Source organism: Periplaneta americana, chromosome 3 (genome assembly GCF_040183065.1).
Source record: "Periplaneta americana isolate PAMFEO1 chromosome 3, P.americana_PAMFEO1_priV1, whole genome shotgun sequence".
Lineage (NCBI taxonomy): Eukaryota > Metazoa > Arthropoda > Insecta > Blattodea > Blattidae > Periplaneta > Periplaneta americana.
The window spans coordinates 112810620-112826894 of record NC_091119.1 but is presented as its reverse complement, the minus strand read 5'-3'; the positions used below and the strand labels follow the sequence as shown (position 1 = coordinate 112826894).

Below are 16275 nucleotides of genomic sequence, written 5' to 3'. Positions count from 1 at the left end.
CAACAAAAATGTTTCTAGCCACTACCGTAAGAGCCAGGCTCGTTTACGGTGTGGTCTTAGCCAATAATACAACATAATTTAATGTTGACTTTGTATCCAAGTGTTGAATTCAACACAAGAGACATTAAAATGAGTTTTAACAATAATTAATATTGCTTTAACTAAATTTAGGGAAGCATGGTTGTTTTCACAAGTCCAGCTGGAAGACAGCAAAAACTCAGCAAATAGTAAAATGTCCTCAATAACGTAGGTATCTTTACACGTCTGTGCACAATATAATTCCACCTATCAGTCGTATTTCTTTGTTTTTTGTTTGTTTGTTTTTCACATACCATTCGCTCAAGGATCCGTCCCGAGTCCAATGTCTTTTTGTGTACTGTACAATCCGATTTCTATCGCGCGACAGCATAGCGGTCAAGGTGGAACACATTCTGTATAATACAATGGTTAGCTAAATTTAAAAAGTGCATTTGATTTTTTTCCTCACTAGTTATTTTCATAAAGGGCTCTCAACAAAATGGACTCGCATGACACCTCTCCAACACACCCGTGCATGTAAGACATTACGAAGCTCGCAGACAGTCATAAACGAATAGAAAATACAAAAAATGAACATTCATCTTCTTCGCAACCCGGCTCAAAACAGCACAAACATAGGAAAGCAGTAGAATGAGCAGAAGCGAATAATTCAATGTACAGGCTATAAATTATCAGCCAGGAAGTAAAGTGCAAAAAGGAAATGTATCTTGCTTAGACAAACCAAAATTATGAAATGAGTCCCACCAGAGAGAATGAGAAGAGGTCCACCAAAGAAACAGTCATGATTATTATAGGGTGATTAAAGACGAATCAACGAATGGTGGAGGGGGGGGGGAGAGATGGCGTTTGCTTTTCGGATGACAGCAATAACTGGGAGATAGAGGCATGAAAGATTATAGAAAAATAATCCCTCCAGTAGTTTTTCTTGTAAGAGAAATATGCGAAAATATTAAGTATGTGTATTTATTAAAACATGTCATGATGTAATAATTGGAAGCAGCATTTGTCAAAAAATGTGGAACGCTTCACGATTTTGCGTGTCATCCTTGCGCAGGGGCCATGCTAATCTTCTCTGTATCGTTCCAATTTTAGTATATGTACCGCCGAAGCGAGTACAGCGGCTGACAGCGAGCGCGCTGTACATATAGGTACTCGCGTTATGAATGGTCCACTTGCGGGTAACGGTGTGTAATTTCATGTATTTGTTTCCCAGCATAAAATATTTTGAAACTCTTATTAGGGAACATCATTTGCCGGAGAAAATTACGAAGTATGACAAGCTATTCCAAAATAAGCTATTTATTCACTCAGAAAATTGCATTTCCGGCACAAAAGAAAAACATTGCATTACTGCCAGACGACAGTGCAAAGCTACGATTGCGGGACAGTCCTGCCTCGGTCTCGGATGTGGTCGTCTATCTATCCATTGTTAAAACGATGTCTTGTGTTGCCTAGACATCAAACATCGTATTGATTCGACGCGATATATAACTATAACGTCTTTGATTCGACGTATGAAATCGGAGCGCGTGTATCTGATACCAGACATAATGCACAGAAATTGTTGGATTCATTATCCAGTGGCTGCTCGTGACGTAAAACGTGCGTGAAGCAGTGTTAGGTCGACATCTAATTCTATAATAAAAATAATCATGTATATTAAATACCGGTATATTTAAAATACGTGACTTTGATGATAATAATAATAATAATAATAATAATAATAATAATAATAATAATGAAATCATAAATTAACGGTAATAAATAATTAATCATACTAACTTTTTGAAGACAATTTCAATCCTTTTGTTCATGGCAGCGAATTATCGGTAACATTGTCGTGGAAAGCCTGATTTTTTATAATTTTGTGCACAATTTGCTTCTGCATGGAAATATTTGCGAGTGACGAGAGCCTTTGTTGTGACATGGAACTACGCAAATACAGTAGTTTTTAATACGATTCATGGAAGAAAAACTGCTTTCCGCGGACAAATTTGTTAATAAACAGCTCTAAATCCTTAAAACACACTGATTTTATGAACAAATATTATTCTTAATTTAAAATAGGCTTATTACTAATGTAATAAGAACAGTAGAGAAAATTATTATAATGCACACAATGCGATCTTTATGCACACTCGCTCACGAAATCGCGGCAAATTTAACTTTGTGTATAGGTTACAGTAGTACCTACAACGCTAGCACCATAACCAAGTTTTTCAATTCCTCTTACATTATATTTTCACTTTTCTCAAGACTTGTGCTTGCTTCTTTAGCAAAACAGTTTTAAAAATTACAAACATATTCATTTTATAGCAGAAAAATCGAGCTCCCTTTACCAGCGCAGAACTTAAAACGTATCGGATCTTGTTGCTACGGTAACCATAGCAAGCTAAATAGAAAGTCACAATGCAAGAAGTGGATTCACAGGCGCTGTTCTTCTTCGGCGCGGAGCGATTTTTGAACTTACATGAGCATGAATATCATAAAATCAGTCGCATTGTGATGTATAGTAAAAGTAAAGTGAATTTTTCAATTTTTTAAATTCTATGGTGAAGTTGTGCTTCACTTGGTTCACCTGAAAAGCCGCCTCTGTATGGTATCCAATGTTACAGTTAGATGTTCGATTGTCTAGATAACAATCTAGTTGGGTGATAGTTGCCGTTGCCAGGCTACTATATGTATTTGACTCGAAGTTTTAATGGTTTTTCTTATCGGATAGAGAAAAGAGAGACGGATATTTAAACACTACAGCGTTCATTGTGTACGTATTTCCTTCTCTGTACGGTACGTATGCAAAATTAATTACCTATAAATACAAATACACAATACTTTTTTTCTTATTCTGCTTTACCTCCCCTTTTATCCGACTGACACACCGCTGCGTGTATAATAGGAGGGGGAGATTCATCGGATCGCACACTAGATATCTCACAAATGAGGGCCTCCCTGGTCATGGAATCGGCATGACGCAGGGCCACCTCTGAGACATCACAGGGTAATCACAAGATAATGGACAAACACTGAGGCGGATGATACATTTCTTTCATTGCTCTCGCCAAACATCGAACCGTTTGGTTGGGAAAAGCATGCGCTATTCACATTGCCATAACGGCAGACAAATAGAACTAGGCCTATACAATAAAATGAAGTGAAAATAAGTTTCAGTGTTGATTAAATAGGTTACCTAATTTATATATAATATTTAAAGAAATTGTTGCATATTATTTTATTGTAAACTTATGAAGAAATATGCAAATTCATTTTTGTGTTAAAAAATATTGCATCTTTTTCGTAAGTTTATAATAAACTAATACGCAATAATTCTCATGTCAATTCATTCCTTTTCTCACTGCATTTTCCTGGAAACAAATTTGTCACTGAAGTTTACTCAATAGCTTATTACTTATAAGATTACAATAGTGTATTATACATCGCTTGATGAGAATCTGAATCGATAGAATGTTTTAAACTGAAATTTATATAAGCTACGTACTTTTTTCTTGAAATTTTATGCACATAGGCCTATGCAATATCCTAGATTTTTAAGTCATGTTCGTAGTGGTGATTATGATGACGATTGTGGTGGTGGTGTTGTTAGTGGTGATTATTAATTTATTATTATTATTATTATTATTATTATTATTATTATTATTATTATTCAGTGTTCTGCCCAAGGGCAAGTCTTTCACCGCAAACCCAGCTTCCTCCAATCTTTCTATTATTATTATTATTATTATTATTATTATTATTATTATTATTATTATTATTTAAACGAAGTCTTTCTGTAAGTCTTCATTCTCAAACGTTAGTATACAAAGGCATTCGTCCAATTCACATGTTAAGCTCCCCTTGGCTTGGACTATCTACAACACATAATACTTGAACTCAGAAAAATGTGCTCTGAAGTTGAATATGTACGAGTAATGTCGCGTTTTCTAGGCCTTATTACTGGTAAAAAAAATAATTTTTATACACACTTTTCTGAAGGTTATGAACTCTGTGGGATTAATTTCAACACTAATAACTCGAAACGTTGGAAATTGAAAAATATATACTTGAATTTTTTTACAATAATGTAAAATAGAACAGTTTCATACAGATACCTATTTGGAAATTTCTGATAAGATCAATATTATCATTATTATATTTTTCTACACTTTTCCACGCTTTTAGAGTTTTGCCCCACAACTAACTCTCGTCTTCTGACAGAAGGCAGTCTTTTCGGTCGGTTAGTGGTACCCATCGGACAGATGGCTAGTCCATCTAGGAAAATGATTCATGTTTCGAAGCGTGGTGGTTAAGGAAGTAGATCGTGACCCTTTTCAATTGGTAGGCCTACTATTCCAGCATTTGCCTAGAGAAACTTGTGCAACCACAAAAAAACATAACTAAGAATAACCAGAAAGTACTTGTAATCGAACCTCAGACCTCCCGAATTAACGGCAGGCGTCTTAATCACGACTCCGCCATGCTCGCTGTAATAATAAGCTAACTTTAATAAAATTATAATAGATGAAAACGATATTGTGTCAGCTTTACGATTTAAGCGCGTTTTAAGTTATTACTATTATCAGAATACTGTCCGAATTGTAAATGGTCTTACATTATTCCAGCTTCCTTCAAAGGATAAAAAACCGAAATGTAGATTAAAAGTGAAAGGCAATTAGATATTTGCTTTGCCACTTAAAATAGCAGTTACAGTGTTTGTATTTTTTGTATTTATGTGTGCTATCTGGTACGATGGAAGAGAAGGTCTTATGGCCTTAACCCTGTCAAAATAAATAAATTAATTAAATAAATTAAATAAAATAAATAAATAAAATAAAATAAAATAAATAAATAAATAAGTAAATAAATAAATAAATAAATAAATAAGAGATTGGAGCATTGTTCTGGATGTATCAAGACTGGTGATCACCACTTTGAACAGTTGCTATGAGATGTAAGTTGCTTATGTGTGTAAAAAATTAAAGCAGCTTGTGCAGAGTGATTTACACAAAAATCAGCCCTAATGAATAATCTTCCTGATTTTCATTTCGCAGGACATAATGACAAATTAAAACGTATTCTAAAAGTCATGTTGGTAGTTCAACTGGAAGAGCCCTCCCTGGCTTACGATGACTGCGGACCGCATTGGAATCCCGGCAATGGCGAAATCATTCTTGAGGTGAACAAAGCCTAGATTCCTGAGACTTTTTCTAGTTCTCCCTTTCCCTCCATCATTACACCAACACCGTCAATCTACATTTCAATAGCGTCCACAGTGGGCCAGAATTCAAATCTAGCGGGAAAAAATTAAATAAGTATGGAATATAATTTTAAATGATTCTGTTTTACTAAATAATGATTTCTAAGAGCTTATGGAATAATAATAAGCCAGTACGGAATTGTTATCCGTAGTAATGAGCTGTGAATGCGAGTTTGAATAACTATTTTCATGGAGCCTACTAGGTACTTAATTATATCACTTGTTCTTTTCGTGAACTTATAGTTTCCATTATTCTCTAATAGGGGGAGTCATTGTCTGAATCATCGTCCTCCTTATCTTCCTTCCTCTTTCTCTTGCTCCTCTTCCACCTGCAGCTGCTCTTCGTCCGCTTCATCATCCTTCCCCCTTGTCACACGCACGTCTTCACTTGTACTGTAAGTATGGAGTTCCTTCAACATTTGTCGCACTTCAGCGGGAAAGGAATTCTTCTCATTTCCTTAAAACGGATAAGTACTTGATATGATAGGATCAGGAGTTACAAGAAGATGATTTAAGATATCCTACATTGTTTGAATTCGTGAAAATTTTCTTGAATAATCTTCACAGTACTTTCTAATGCTCTAATGTCTAGCTTCTTGGGCTTCTTGGGAAAACCTATACGTAACACTGCACATTGTATTTACGTTTGATGACGTTATCTATTAAAAACTGTAATGCTTTCTCTGGTGTATATGGTCTTGGTGAAGTTGGAGATTTATTATAGGCTATCGTATACTTTGATGCTCTTTTTTGGAGTAATTTGTGGTGATTTGTTGTAGAACGTATGTTGCATCTCTTTTCCCTGAACCCCGCAAAGATAATTGAGTATCTAGAACTAATTCACTTTAAGAACGCTGATCTTTCAGAGACCGTACCCTACATGTTTAATTCTTGTTTTCATGCCACTTTCTTCAAACAATTTTTTAGGTCTACCTACTCCTGAAACGGATGGAATTAAATCCTGGACATTCGGCGAGTTTCTGTATTTATTATAGAACTCTTTGGGGAATTTTGATATCCTTTTTTTAAATTGGGGACACATGAATTATAGTGAAATTTTAATGGCAAGCAGAGTAATTATCTCATGCCTCCATGTTAAATTCTGTACCAGTGCACTTTATTTGAACCAGGTACCCAGCTTTGAAGCCGTTAACCCTGTGAATTGACAGTGTATTTAATTCCCCTGTTAAAAGTTTCAGGTTTTACTAAAATATTGACAATAATTTATTAATGGAGAGAAGAAAGAGTCTGGAGTAATCGGCCAGGGATGTGGGAAAAGTCGAGGGAAGGGAGGAGGATGTCCGTGGTCCATTGATTTCACTACTCATTCCGAATCTTTACGCAAAAACCTGTCCTTTTTCCTGGAGCACTGTTTCAAGCGTTTTTCTAAATTACTTCTAAATGTGCGCACAACTTTTTCGACAAACCGTATAATATCCTTGGAACAATGTTGTATTTCTAATTTTGTCACTACGAAATCAGTGAGAGTTTGAGTTGACCCTTTTTACAACACCTCGTCTAAGTCCATCCGAGTCACAGTGGACTGGATATGGGGATCTACCTCTGAAATAAAAACGCAAATATAAGAAAAAGGCAAGCAAACGCAAGCAAATCTTAACTTTTGTAATAAACTGTAAGGATTGCTTTATAATCTGGTGTAGATTTTAAGGTGACACCTGGTGCAACATGTTTTATATCTCTAATTTAAAATGAAGTAAAGACATAATTCCGCAATATTTTAAAGCTATGTTTAACGCATCCCTGGCAATATTTCACGTATGCAATTAAAGTATGAATAATGGAAATAGGAAGTACGAACCTTCTGTTAAAATTTCCATCACAGAAAGACACTTTTCTCCACATCAACAACACACAGATCACCCTCACATCACCACCGCCATAAACCGTCTGGCGCTCGCCGCTCGGGTTCTTACACTTAGCGACTTTTAGCAGCCACCCTGTTGGCATTTCGCTCGGTATAAATTGATGGCATACAGATTTATGAAGATCAGTTTTAGTACTTCGAGACTATATAGCGAGAAAATGTTATTTAAAACATGCAAAAATTGAATATTTTCCAGCTAGATTTGAATTCTGGCCCACTGTGGCGTCCATCCAAAACGATGCGGTTTGATATACGTATTACAATGACTGGCGTACAGATATCAACAGTCCCACGTGGCGGAGTATACTTTCAGGGGAGGGGACTGAAAGGGCACATTAGTGGAACAGGAACCTTATGACGTGTAGACTGAAACGACAAATGGCACCACATAGCTGAATTACGATACCTACCAAATGCACGACCGTTCACACTTCAAATGTCATTCCCAATATAGAAACGGTAAGCCAAAGGAAGTCAACTAGAAGATGTAGTGTTAGCCCTCTGGCCCTTCCTCCGTAACAAAGAAATACTCTAAAAGATTCGGTTTAGAGAAATAATAATAATAATAATAATAATAATAATAATAATAATAATAATCCGTGTCGCTACAGCCATTGAAGGGCCTAGACCGACCAGCCGACTGCTGGCCTCACGTTCACATACCGAAGCAGAGGTGGACGATCATCCAACCAAAATGGAGGTATCGTGTGGAGAAATTAGAGAAATAGTTAGAAATAATTATTAGAGAAATAATTACCTACAAAATTACACTTACGTCATTATTTCTAGCATAATTTCATGATGTAAAGAAATGTATAGGATTACAAAAGTCTGTACAATGTTTTTAATCCCTGACGCTTTGTTAAATATAAGGTGTATTGCAGTGGCGGCCGGTGAGGCATTCTGGTAGTGGTGCCAAAAAAAATGATTGCACGCAAATCACCCAAGTAAAAGATGATAATCACAGGTCACGTTTACATTATGTTATATAAAACACATTAATTAAACCAGCTATTTTACCAGGTATGCAGTTAATAATGCATCTAGTAACTGTTACAATAACATTTCCGAAACTAATAACAAAATTTACAAATACAGATAATGCAAAACTTTCTCAGTATTGTTAAGTCAAATACAAGTAACTTTTAAGGCATCAGCCTGAATAATACATGCTCCTGTCCTGCACAGCATCAATACTATATAGCAACTATAGCAACAGTGTAGCGATATTTAGTTGCCGCGAAATAAAACAAATATTACACAAAATTAACAAATAGTGTTACACAATATGAAAAAAAAATCTTTCTAAAAAGAACCATGATTGACTATCTCTGCATTCAATATAATTAAATGGATAATAATTTTCACATTCAAATCCAAGTTGTGTGCATTAGTTTTGAATTGGCAACATTATATTAGGATTTGGCGCGGGAGTTTAACTTGTGTTTTCGTGCAAGTCTGCGCTTGATGGTTCCCTGAAAACGTGTTCAACAACCCTGCCATCTAGCGAAATTTCTGCATTACTGTGCTCTAGCGGGCGGAATGTTAACTACTGAGTCAAATTGAATTCGGCTCAAAGTCTGCCATCAGAAACGCATATAAACTAGAATCAGTAGCCTTTTGTACAGTGTTATATGGAGGAAGATAGTGCCACACTGAACTGGCTCCAACGTTCGGAGAAACGCTGCAAGAGTGCGTCCCGATCTGTGCGCGCGCTCGTTCAGATGAAATACGAATAAAATGTGTAGAAATAAACGATTACAACTCCTTTTTAGGATATTATTTTTTGTTTCTTTCATTGGTGATGCCATGGCACACTGGCACTGCCCCAAAAGCCGCCTCTGGTGTATCGTATTTGTCATTGTGTCAGTACGGATGCAAGAAGAAAGTTTTTCGTAGAATTGTTTCTTTGAATTGAAAAAACTTCCTGCAGGAAGCTTCTGAACTGGAAAAGTTTCCGGAAAATTTACTTCCATATTTTTTTGGGAAAATTTCCTGACTGATCAATTTGTTGCTTTCTTCACCCCTTGCTTACAGCCGCAAAAGCTGCACATTTATTGTACATATTGAGTCAGCCTAACAAACATAAGCCTTTTCATGGCTGCGTCAACACTGATCCCAAAACAGCGCCATTATCAAGTTTGCTTTACTTTATCATTCATACTGATTAATACTGACGGATACCATATTATGAAAACTTCACTGATCTGATTGTCACAGCACTTTCAACTCCACATGGGACTGATGTATGCCTATCACTTTATATTACAGCTGGTACTGTCTCATATAAGTAACGTCGGTTTTAATACACATTTTTTTAATTGCAGTATGTTGTAACAAGAAATTAATCTAAGCTTAAAAATAAACCAAATTTATAATGGCAAATCATCAAGTATCGCTCCCAGAATCATAATAAACGTTTCTAACCTGCAATGCCAATAGTCGGTTGCTTTGCTTATAAGTGTTTAATTAAAAATCAGTTATTATTTACATTTATTTAATGGAATGTTCCATTTAATATACGGAAAACAGCTACAGTATGCTGCTGCTGTTGTTGTTTAGTCAACTGTCCGAAGACAGGTTTGGACCTCATAAGTGACATCAATAAGGCATTCATGAGGCAACTAGGCCAGGAGATGATAGGGTAGTGTGTCCAGTTCCTTTCCCCCTCCATTGCATACATCGCCGATTAACTACATATTGCACTAATCAGACTTCAGATGCATACAAACAATAATTGTTCTTCCTCTGACACGTCGTCAAGTGAGATGTACTGCCTGATAATATGTAGATGTACATATCCAGCCAGAACTTCAATCACAGGTTAAAACAGCTATATATATATTTATATTTTATTATAATTTATATATTTTATTTAGCATTTAAAGTAGCATCCTGCAATGGCTCACGTACCACCAGTGGTACGCGTACTATAGGTTGAGAACCGCTGGTGTAGGCAATGTGCAGAAAGAAATAAAACTTGATATGTTTTGATTTGCGCATTAATTTTCACGTTCTTGTCTGATAAAAAACCTGTAAATGGTGACCATTTGATTAGCAATTTGTTCATCTACCGAATGGGATTAGAGGTGGGTGGTAATTTATTATATGTGAGTACAGAACTTAGGAAAGTCAATATGCTGAAAAACATTTCTCAGGTAAAATATTCATTTTATACGCCATGGAGGCGCTTGGGGCTCATGAAGATAGAGCTCTACGCTTTCTTGGCCTCGCACTAGAATGAGGTGGTGTGTTCGATTCCACGCTCCGCTCCGACCGCTTTTAGCCCGGTACTCAATTTGATAGGAGGTTGAGTGAACCTCGGCAATAGCATATATGTATGAAATAGCTTAAATTTGTAGAAGGATAAATTCTCATGTTCAATTTCTTCCATTAATTTAATTTGAACGTAATCAGACATCTAACAGGTCAGATGTAATGTGTCACAACCACGTTCGTGACTCTGCACTAACGCGCCAATCTTCCATTCAGGGGGCTCGGGTTCCATTCCAGGCTTAGTCGTAAAGCAATTAGTGGTAGACAAAGCAGATGTTTTTAAACAATTTATTTATCTATCAGCGCATTTAGCGCTATACAGACCACTTCTAAATGAAATACAAAATATATAAAACATGACATAGAATTGAGGGCAACCTAGATTGGGCTCCTCATTGAACAAAAACGATTAATAAGTGATATACATAGGTTGGTGTATGATAAATTTTGATTATAATATAAGGTCCATTGGAAGTCAGCTCTTGATTCTGGTGGGAAATGTGGACTTTCTTCCGAGAGAGTAGTGGACGGCGCCTGGAACATTTTATAGGTTGTTATAGAACTTCTCAGCAAGGAGAAACCAAGGAGAACTGAGTGAAATTCGTAGAACTTTATTTCACTTAATGCAGTTCTTCCTCAGAGAGAACAGGTGTAGAGGTCGTAATAGAGATGTGTAAAATAAGCGATCTAAGTCCACTCCAATATATTTTACAGCTTCATCCTTTGGTTTCCACGGTATCATGTTGGTTGAAAGATTTACGCATGGAGGATTAGCAGGACAACACAAAGTAAATATCATTGCTTCGCATTCGCTGTAGTTCAATGCGATGCGCCAATTTTCCAGCCAAGGACAAATGATGGTTACATCATTGAAGCACTCCCGTTTCCCTCTCTCATTTCACCAACACTCTCCACCATCCCTTCTTTTCATCTATCATCCGCTACAGTTAAAAATTAGGGTGAAGTCCTTGCTTCGGATGCTGAAAAAGGTTGTAAGGGCGCCGAGCCCTGAGATTTAACAGGTCTCGTCGGGGGACGGGACCTGGCTCTGTCAGAGCCGAGGCAGGATGGCAGTGTTCTGGTTATACTATAGCACAGATCCATCCAGGGTCCGGCTCTGGCAAAGTTAGCCAGGGTGCGTTTAACATAAATAGGCCTACTAAGTGGTCGAGGCCAGGTCTGCGATATATCGACAGTCCGTTTTTGCTCTTTCAAATTTTAGGTGAAGTTAACTGTTAAGTTGCAATTTTATATTCGGGCATAGAGTTATGGGGGGTAAGGGGGTACTGCCCCCCAAACTTGTCTGAACTCTTTTTTTTTTCTATTAACATTAGAAAATATTGAATTCAAACGATTTTTCTTGTTTCTGTTTATGATTAAGCTTCTGTGCTCAAATTGACGAATTAATGGCTTCAGATCATGTGTCTGGACTATAATATTTATTTTAAATTTCTGAATGTTTCTTTTTTAACAACCTATACTCATGTTGTTAGAAGTCTGCAGGTGTTCAGACCACCACTTGGAGAAATATGAATAATATACTGCAGAACAATACAGAAAAAAGAAAAGTGATCCCAGTATAATGTGAAAACTTAAAGACGAGAGATCAAGTAAAATAATTAGAATTTACATCTTCAGAAAGGTAAGCTCCAGATAAAAAAGTTTCTGTTAGCACTGTTACATAGTGTTATTGATGTATACATGTGTTTGTGTATGAGAGAGAAAAATAGGGAGATTGTTTTAAGTTATGCCCTATTATAATTTGTAGTAGACTTACAGTTCAGGCCCTATTCAACTCGGTCCGAAACATTGAGAATATGGATGTAACACTGTAAGAAATAAGCCCCCCGAAAATACCTTTATTAAATTATCATTTTCCGATATCCTGTACCATGGTCGAGCTATAATGGGGGAAGGAGGTAAATAATGTCTCCCATAACCTTGTTATATCGGGATTCTATGGTTTTGCTTTGCTCCCCCCCACCCCCACCTCCCAAGGAAACTTTTCTCTCTCCGCCTATGTATCTGGGTGTGAGTTTTATCGTCGCATGTGTCTCAAGGCAGCCGCATCATCTTTAGAAGTATAAAATTAAAAGTGTTTTCAAAAATACCGAGTGGTTACGCCGCTTTGCTTTCTTGAAGATGTGTCTAGAAGGAAGAAGTTTTGTTTCAAAAGCGGACGCGCTTCTTTGACTACTCTTGGATTTACCAATTGAATTGAATTGAATTGAAAGAGGGGAAATGGGAGGAGAAATTTAAGATTTACGCGAAAATGTGTCCTTGCAAAGGGAGTTTGGGGTTGAGAAAAATTGAATATGTGAGCTCCAAGCCTGTTGGTCACTTGTCTTACTCCAGGTTACTAAAACCTCACACTGAAGGAGTTCTAGAAAATTTTCAAGCCGTGAAGCAGAAAGAATTTTCAGTGCCCTTTGCCATTTGAAGATATAAGTATATGCGTCAAAAGACACTAAATGTGTAATTTAGTTTTTATACAAACCAAGACTTGATAACATGAAAATAGCCGCGATTTTCGTTTCAAAAATTATAAAAAAAGAGGCAATATTGCATGTTATTTGTTACTAAGATGTGTGGATTAGATTGGAAGTAATTCTATTTTCAATTACGTACATATGTGTCCTCACGCGCGCGAGGGAGAGAGACAGAATTCCTTTTTCGAATATGAAAAATTGCTTGCAAAATTGTGTGTAAATATCGATTAATAAATAATAATTGCTGCTTGCTTTTACATAATTATAATTTCGACATTTATTTTTTTACGTAAGTGGTATGCACACGTTGGAAACATTACTCGACGTTATTCCCTCTACACCCTAAAGCATATCTTCAAAATTTTCAATATCCTACTGAATGTCCTCGCTAATAGGCTATGATGTCACTATCATGCTTGCTTATATGGAGTTGTCTAACTGCACTGAGCATGAAAACAGTTGCTGTAATAGTAATATGCGTTACAAGAGCGGTATGTTGAAGTTTTCATGTTCGAGGAAAAGTTTGAAAAAGCGAAACGTAGTTGAGCTTTTTTAATTTCCGAGAATTGAAAGAAAACATACCGCTCGTGTATCGTACATTGTTTTCTGCGAAGATCGTTTATTACATACCTGAAAGAGGAATTTCTAATTAGTTGCAATGAAATCTCCATCTTGGTTTCTGTTCAATGACGGCAATTTTGGAAAACAAAAATATCTATCTTCAACATTGTTGCTTTAAAATGTTTTCTGTGTTTACTATACTCCAGCAGGCCGTGATATGCGTCTGTCTTTTTTTTCCCCCAGTCTATAAATGTGAACTTAAAACAAACGGCTTCCTTAATGTTACATGCATCACGAAATGCACTAACTTTAGTGGAGTTGTAGAGTTTACTTAATTTTTGCAAATATTTAAAAACAATAATTAACAGTGCAATTTAGGTGAAATTGCAGTGGTAAGTTTCCAATTTATAATTATTACTATATTGAACGTCTCTAAAAATAATATGTTAAAAGCCTAAAGCAGTAAAATCAATATGTCACTTAAGCGGTAAGGAGAGGGAAATTGTTATGTGTGTTCGGTTGGGAATACTGAATGTGGAATTTTAGATACCGCGGGTTGGTTTTGTGCGGAAACCAAGCAAATACGCACGATCTCGCACAAATGTATTTCTTTCTGCTGGTGTTGTTGTTTAGTCAACTGTCCGAAGACAGGATTGAACATCATAAGTGACATCAATAAGGCATCACTCATGAGGCAACTAAGCCAGGAGATAATTAGGTAGGGTGGCCAATTCCTTTCCCCTTCCATTGCATACATCACTGACTAGTAACATATTACACTAATCAGACTTCTGATGCATAAAATCACTTGTTCTTCCTCTGACACGTATCGTCAAGTGAAGTATATTGTACTGCCTGACAACAGAAGTAAATAACAGCCAGAGTTTATTGTTTAGTCAACTTGTCTGAAGACAGGTATGAACCTCATGACACCAATAAGGCATCACTCATGAGCAGTGACGTCGCCAGGATCAGAGCAAGGGGGGTGCGAGATTTAAAAATGGGGTGCGAGCTGTAAAAATGTGGTACATAAAAAATCCAAAATGTTCTTTCATGCACTTGCGCGCATACTATACATCTATTATTATTATTATTATTATTATTATTATTATTATTGCTCATCACATCCATTACGATACATTATGGGACGTAGTTGTTTTTTCACATCCAAGAAATTGTTTGTTTGTTTTTGTTCTTCAAAATAATTTATGCCTAGTATTTTGTTAATAAATTGCCCTTTGGGGTGCGGAAAGGGGGGGCTCCGATTTTTTACGGGGTGCTTGCGCACCCTTTCGCACCCCACTAGCGACGTCCCTGTTCATGAGTTATCTAGGCTAGGAGATAATGGGATACATCACTGACTATATAGTAAAAACAATAATTGCTCTTCCTCTGACGCTTATCGTTAAGTGAGATGTACTGCCTGTTAATGTACATATCGGCCAAAAACCTCAATCAGAGCTACAATAAAAGGTATGAAATTTAATTAAAAAGCGTGTACAATCCTAATTTAGAAGTTAAAATTAATCTATATTTCACCACATGGGATAGTACTTTGTTCAAAGGCCCAGCCTATCATTTGTATCCCAGGTTCAGTACTACAAACATGTGGCAAGGATCAAACTTGGCTGTCAGCTGTTGGTCCTTACCTAGCCCACGCCCCTTGACTCCTGGCAGGCGGCCCTGTCGCGCCATCTTTCGGCACGGGGTAGGTACTAGCGCGCGGAGAGGTGGCCGCGGGCCGCGGCAGGCGGTAGCGTGGACCGTGATTAGCAGGGGTATCCCACGACATTCTGTCAGCTTGCGACGTGTTGACATTCCACAGGAATCAGGTCACGATGCCGAGACACCCGCCCGCCGGGCACGGGCGGGCAGGGCGACATCCCGCTGGCTGCTCCCGCACCGCTAGTTTCGTCACACGCCAGCACACCGATCAACCAAACTGTCACTTCTCAACTTCACTCCACTACTCCATTTTCATTTCCCTCGAGTCATCCCGCACTTGCCACACACAATACACAGCGACAGTCTCTCTTCTCTCCTCGATTTAAAAATCTCTTCGTTGTCGACAGTCGAGCATCTACTTTTAGTGGCTTGGCCGAGAGTACAGCAAGCAGCACTGAGGTAAGATCTCGCTTCTCCTCCCTTCTTCCCCTCTTGACCCCCACCACAACTGCTGTCGCCTCGGTTGGCTCTGACTCACATACATTCACAGCCGGTGTGGGTCCCGTACAAAATAAAAATCCCGAGACACTTTGTTCACCATGTATAAACCACAACTGTTGCCTAGGAAACCGAGACGCTGGCGAGAGAGAATGGCTCTCTATCTCTCTCTTATCAAAACAAAACACGGCGCAAAGGTCGAAGTACTATCGCCAGCCAACAGGTGGCAGCTGCTTAGCAAAACAAAACAATTATTACGATCTAACGCTGCATTTGCCGAATTGTTGGCAAGGAGACAAATGCATTCCGATGGCCAACGCGTGAGCGAGAGCTCGCTCGTGTGTGTATGTGTAAATTCCCTCCGTGACGAAGATGCTGTGTGCTCCTGCAAAGAAAGTCTCTCCATTTTTACGACATCAGAACCTTGTTGCCACGTCTTGTTTGCGTCTCTAATTAGGTTTTATTGCCGTCATTGTGTGTGCGAGTGACTTATTCGTCAAGTGGTTCGAATTAAATGGCGACCACGTTGCAACAGCGCTTGTGGCGGCTGCATGACCGGCCGGTCGGCCTCTGCTTGCAGACAGATCAGGTGTTCATGTGCGGACCAGCGT

At 37.8% G+C, this 16275-nt stretch overlaps 1 protein-coding gene and 1 non-coding gene across 3 annotated transcripts in view; both read right to left on the bottom strand.

Annotated features, from left to right (window-relative positions):
- The window catches only part of LOC138696394 (rho guanine nucleotide exchange factor 17), a 348700-nt gene extending 332662 nt beyond the window's left edge, over positions 1-16038 (bottom strand). The window contains exon 1 of one of the 2 annotated variants that reach the window (XM_069821296.1): positions 15151-16038. In XM_069821296.1, coding sequence (XP_069677397.1) covers positions 15151-15293 — 143 coding nt within the window. In that variant the 5' untranslated portion in view covers positions 15294-16038. The remainder of the gene's footprint in view (positions 1-15150) is intronic. The other variant, XM_069821295.1, reaches the window with a different exon arrangement.
- On the bottom strand, positions 1049-1155 carry LOC138697196 (U6 spliceosomal RNA). Its single transcript, XR_011331558.1, has one exon. It is a non-coding gene; the product is annotated as a U6 spliceosomal RNA (small nuclear RNA).
- Positions 16039-16275: the final 237 nt, after the last annotated feature.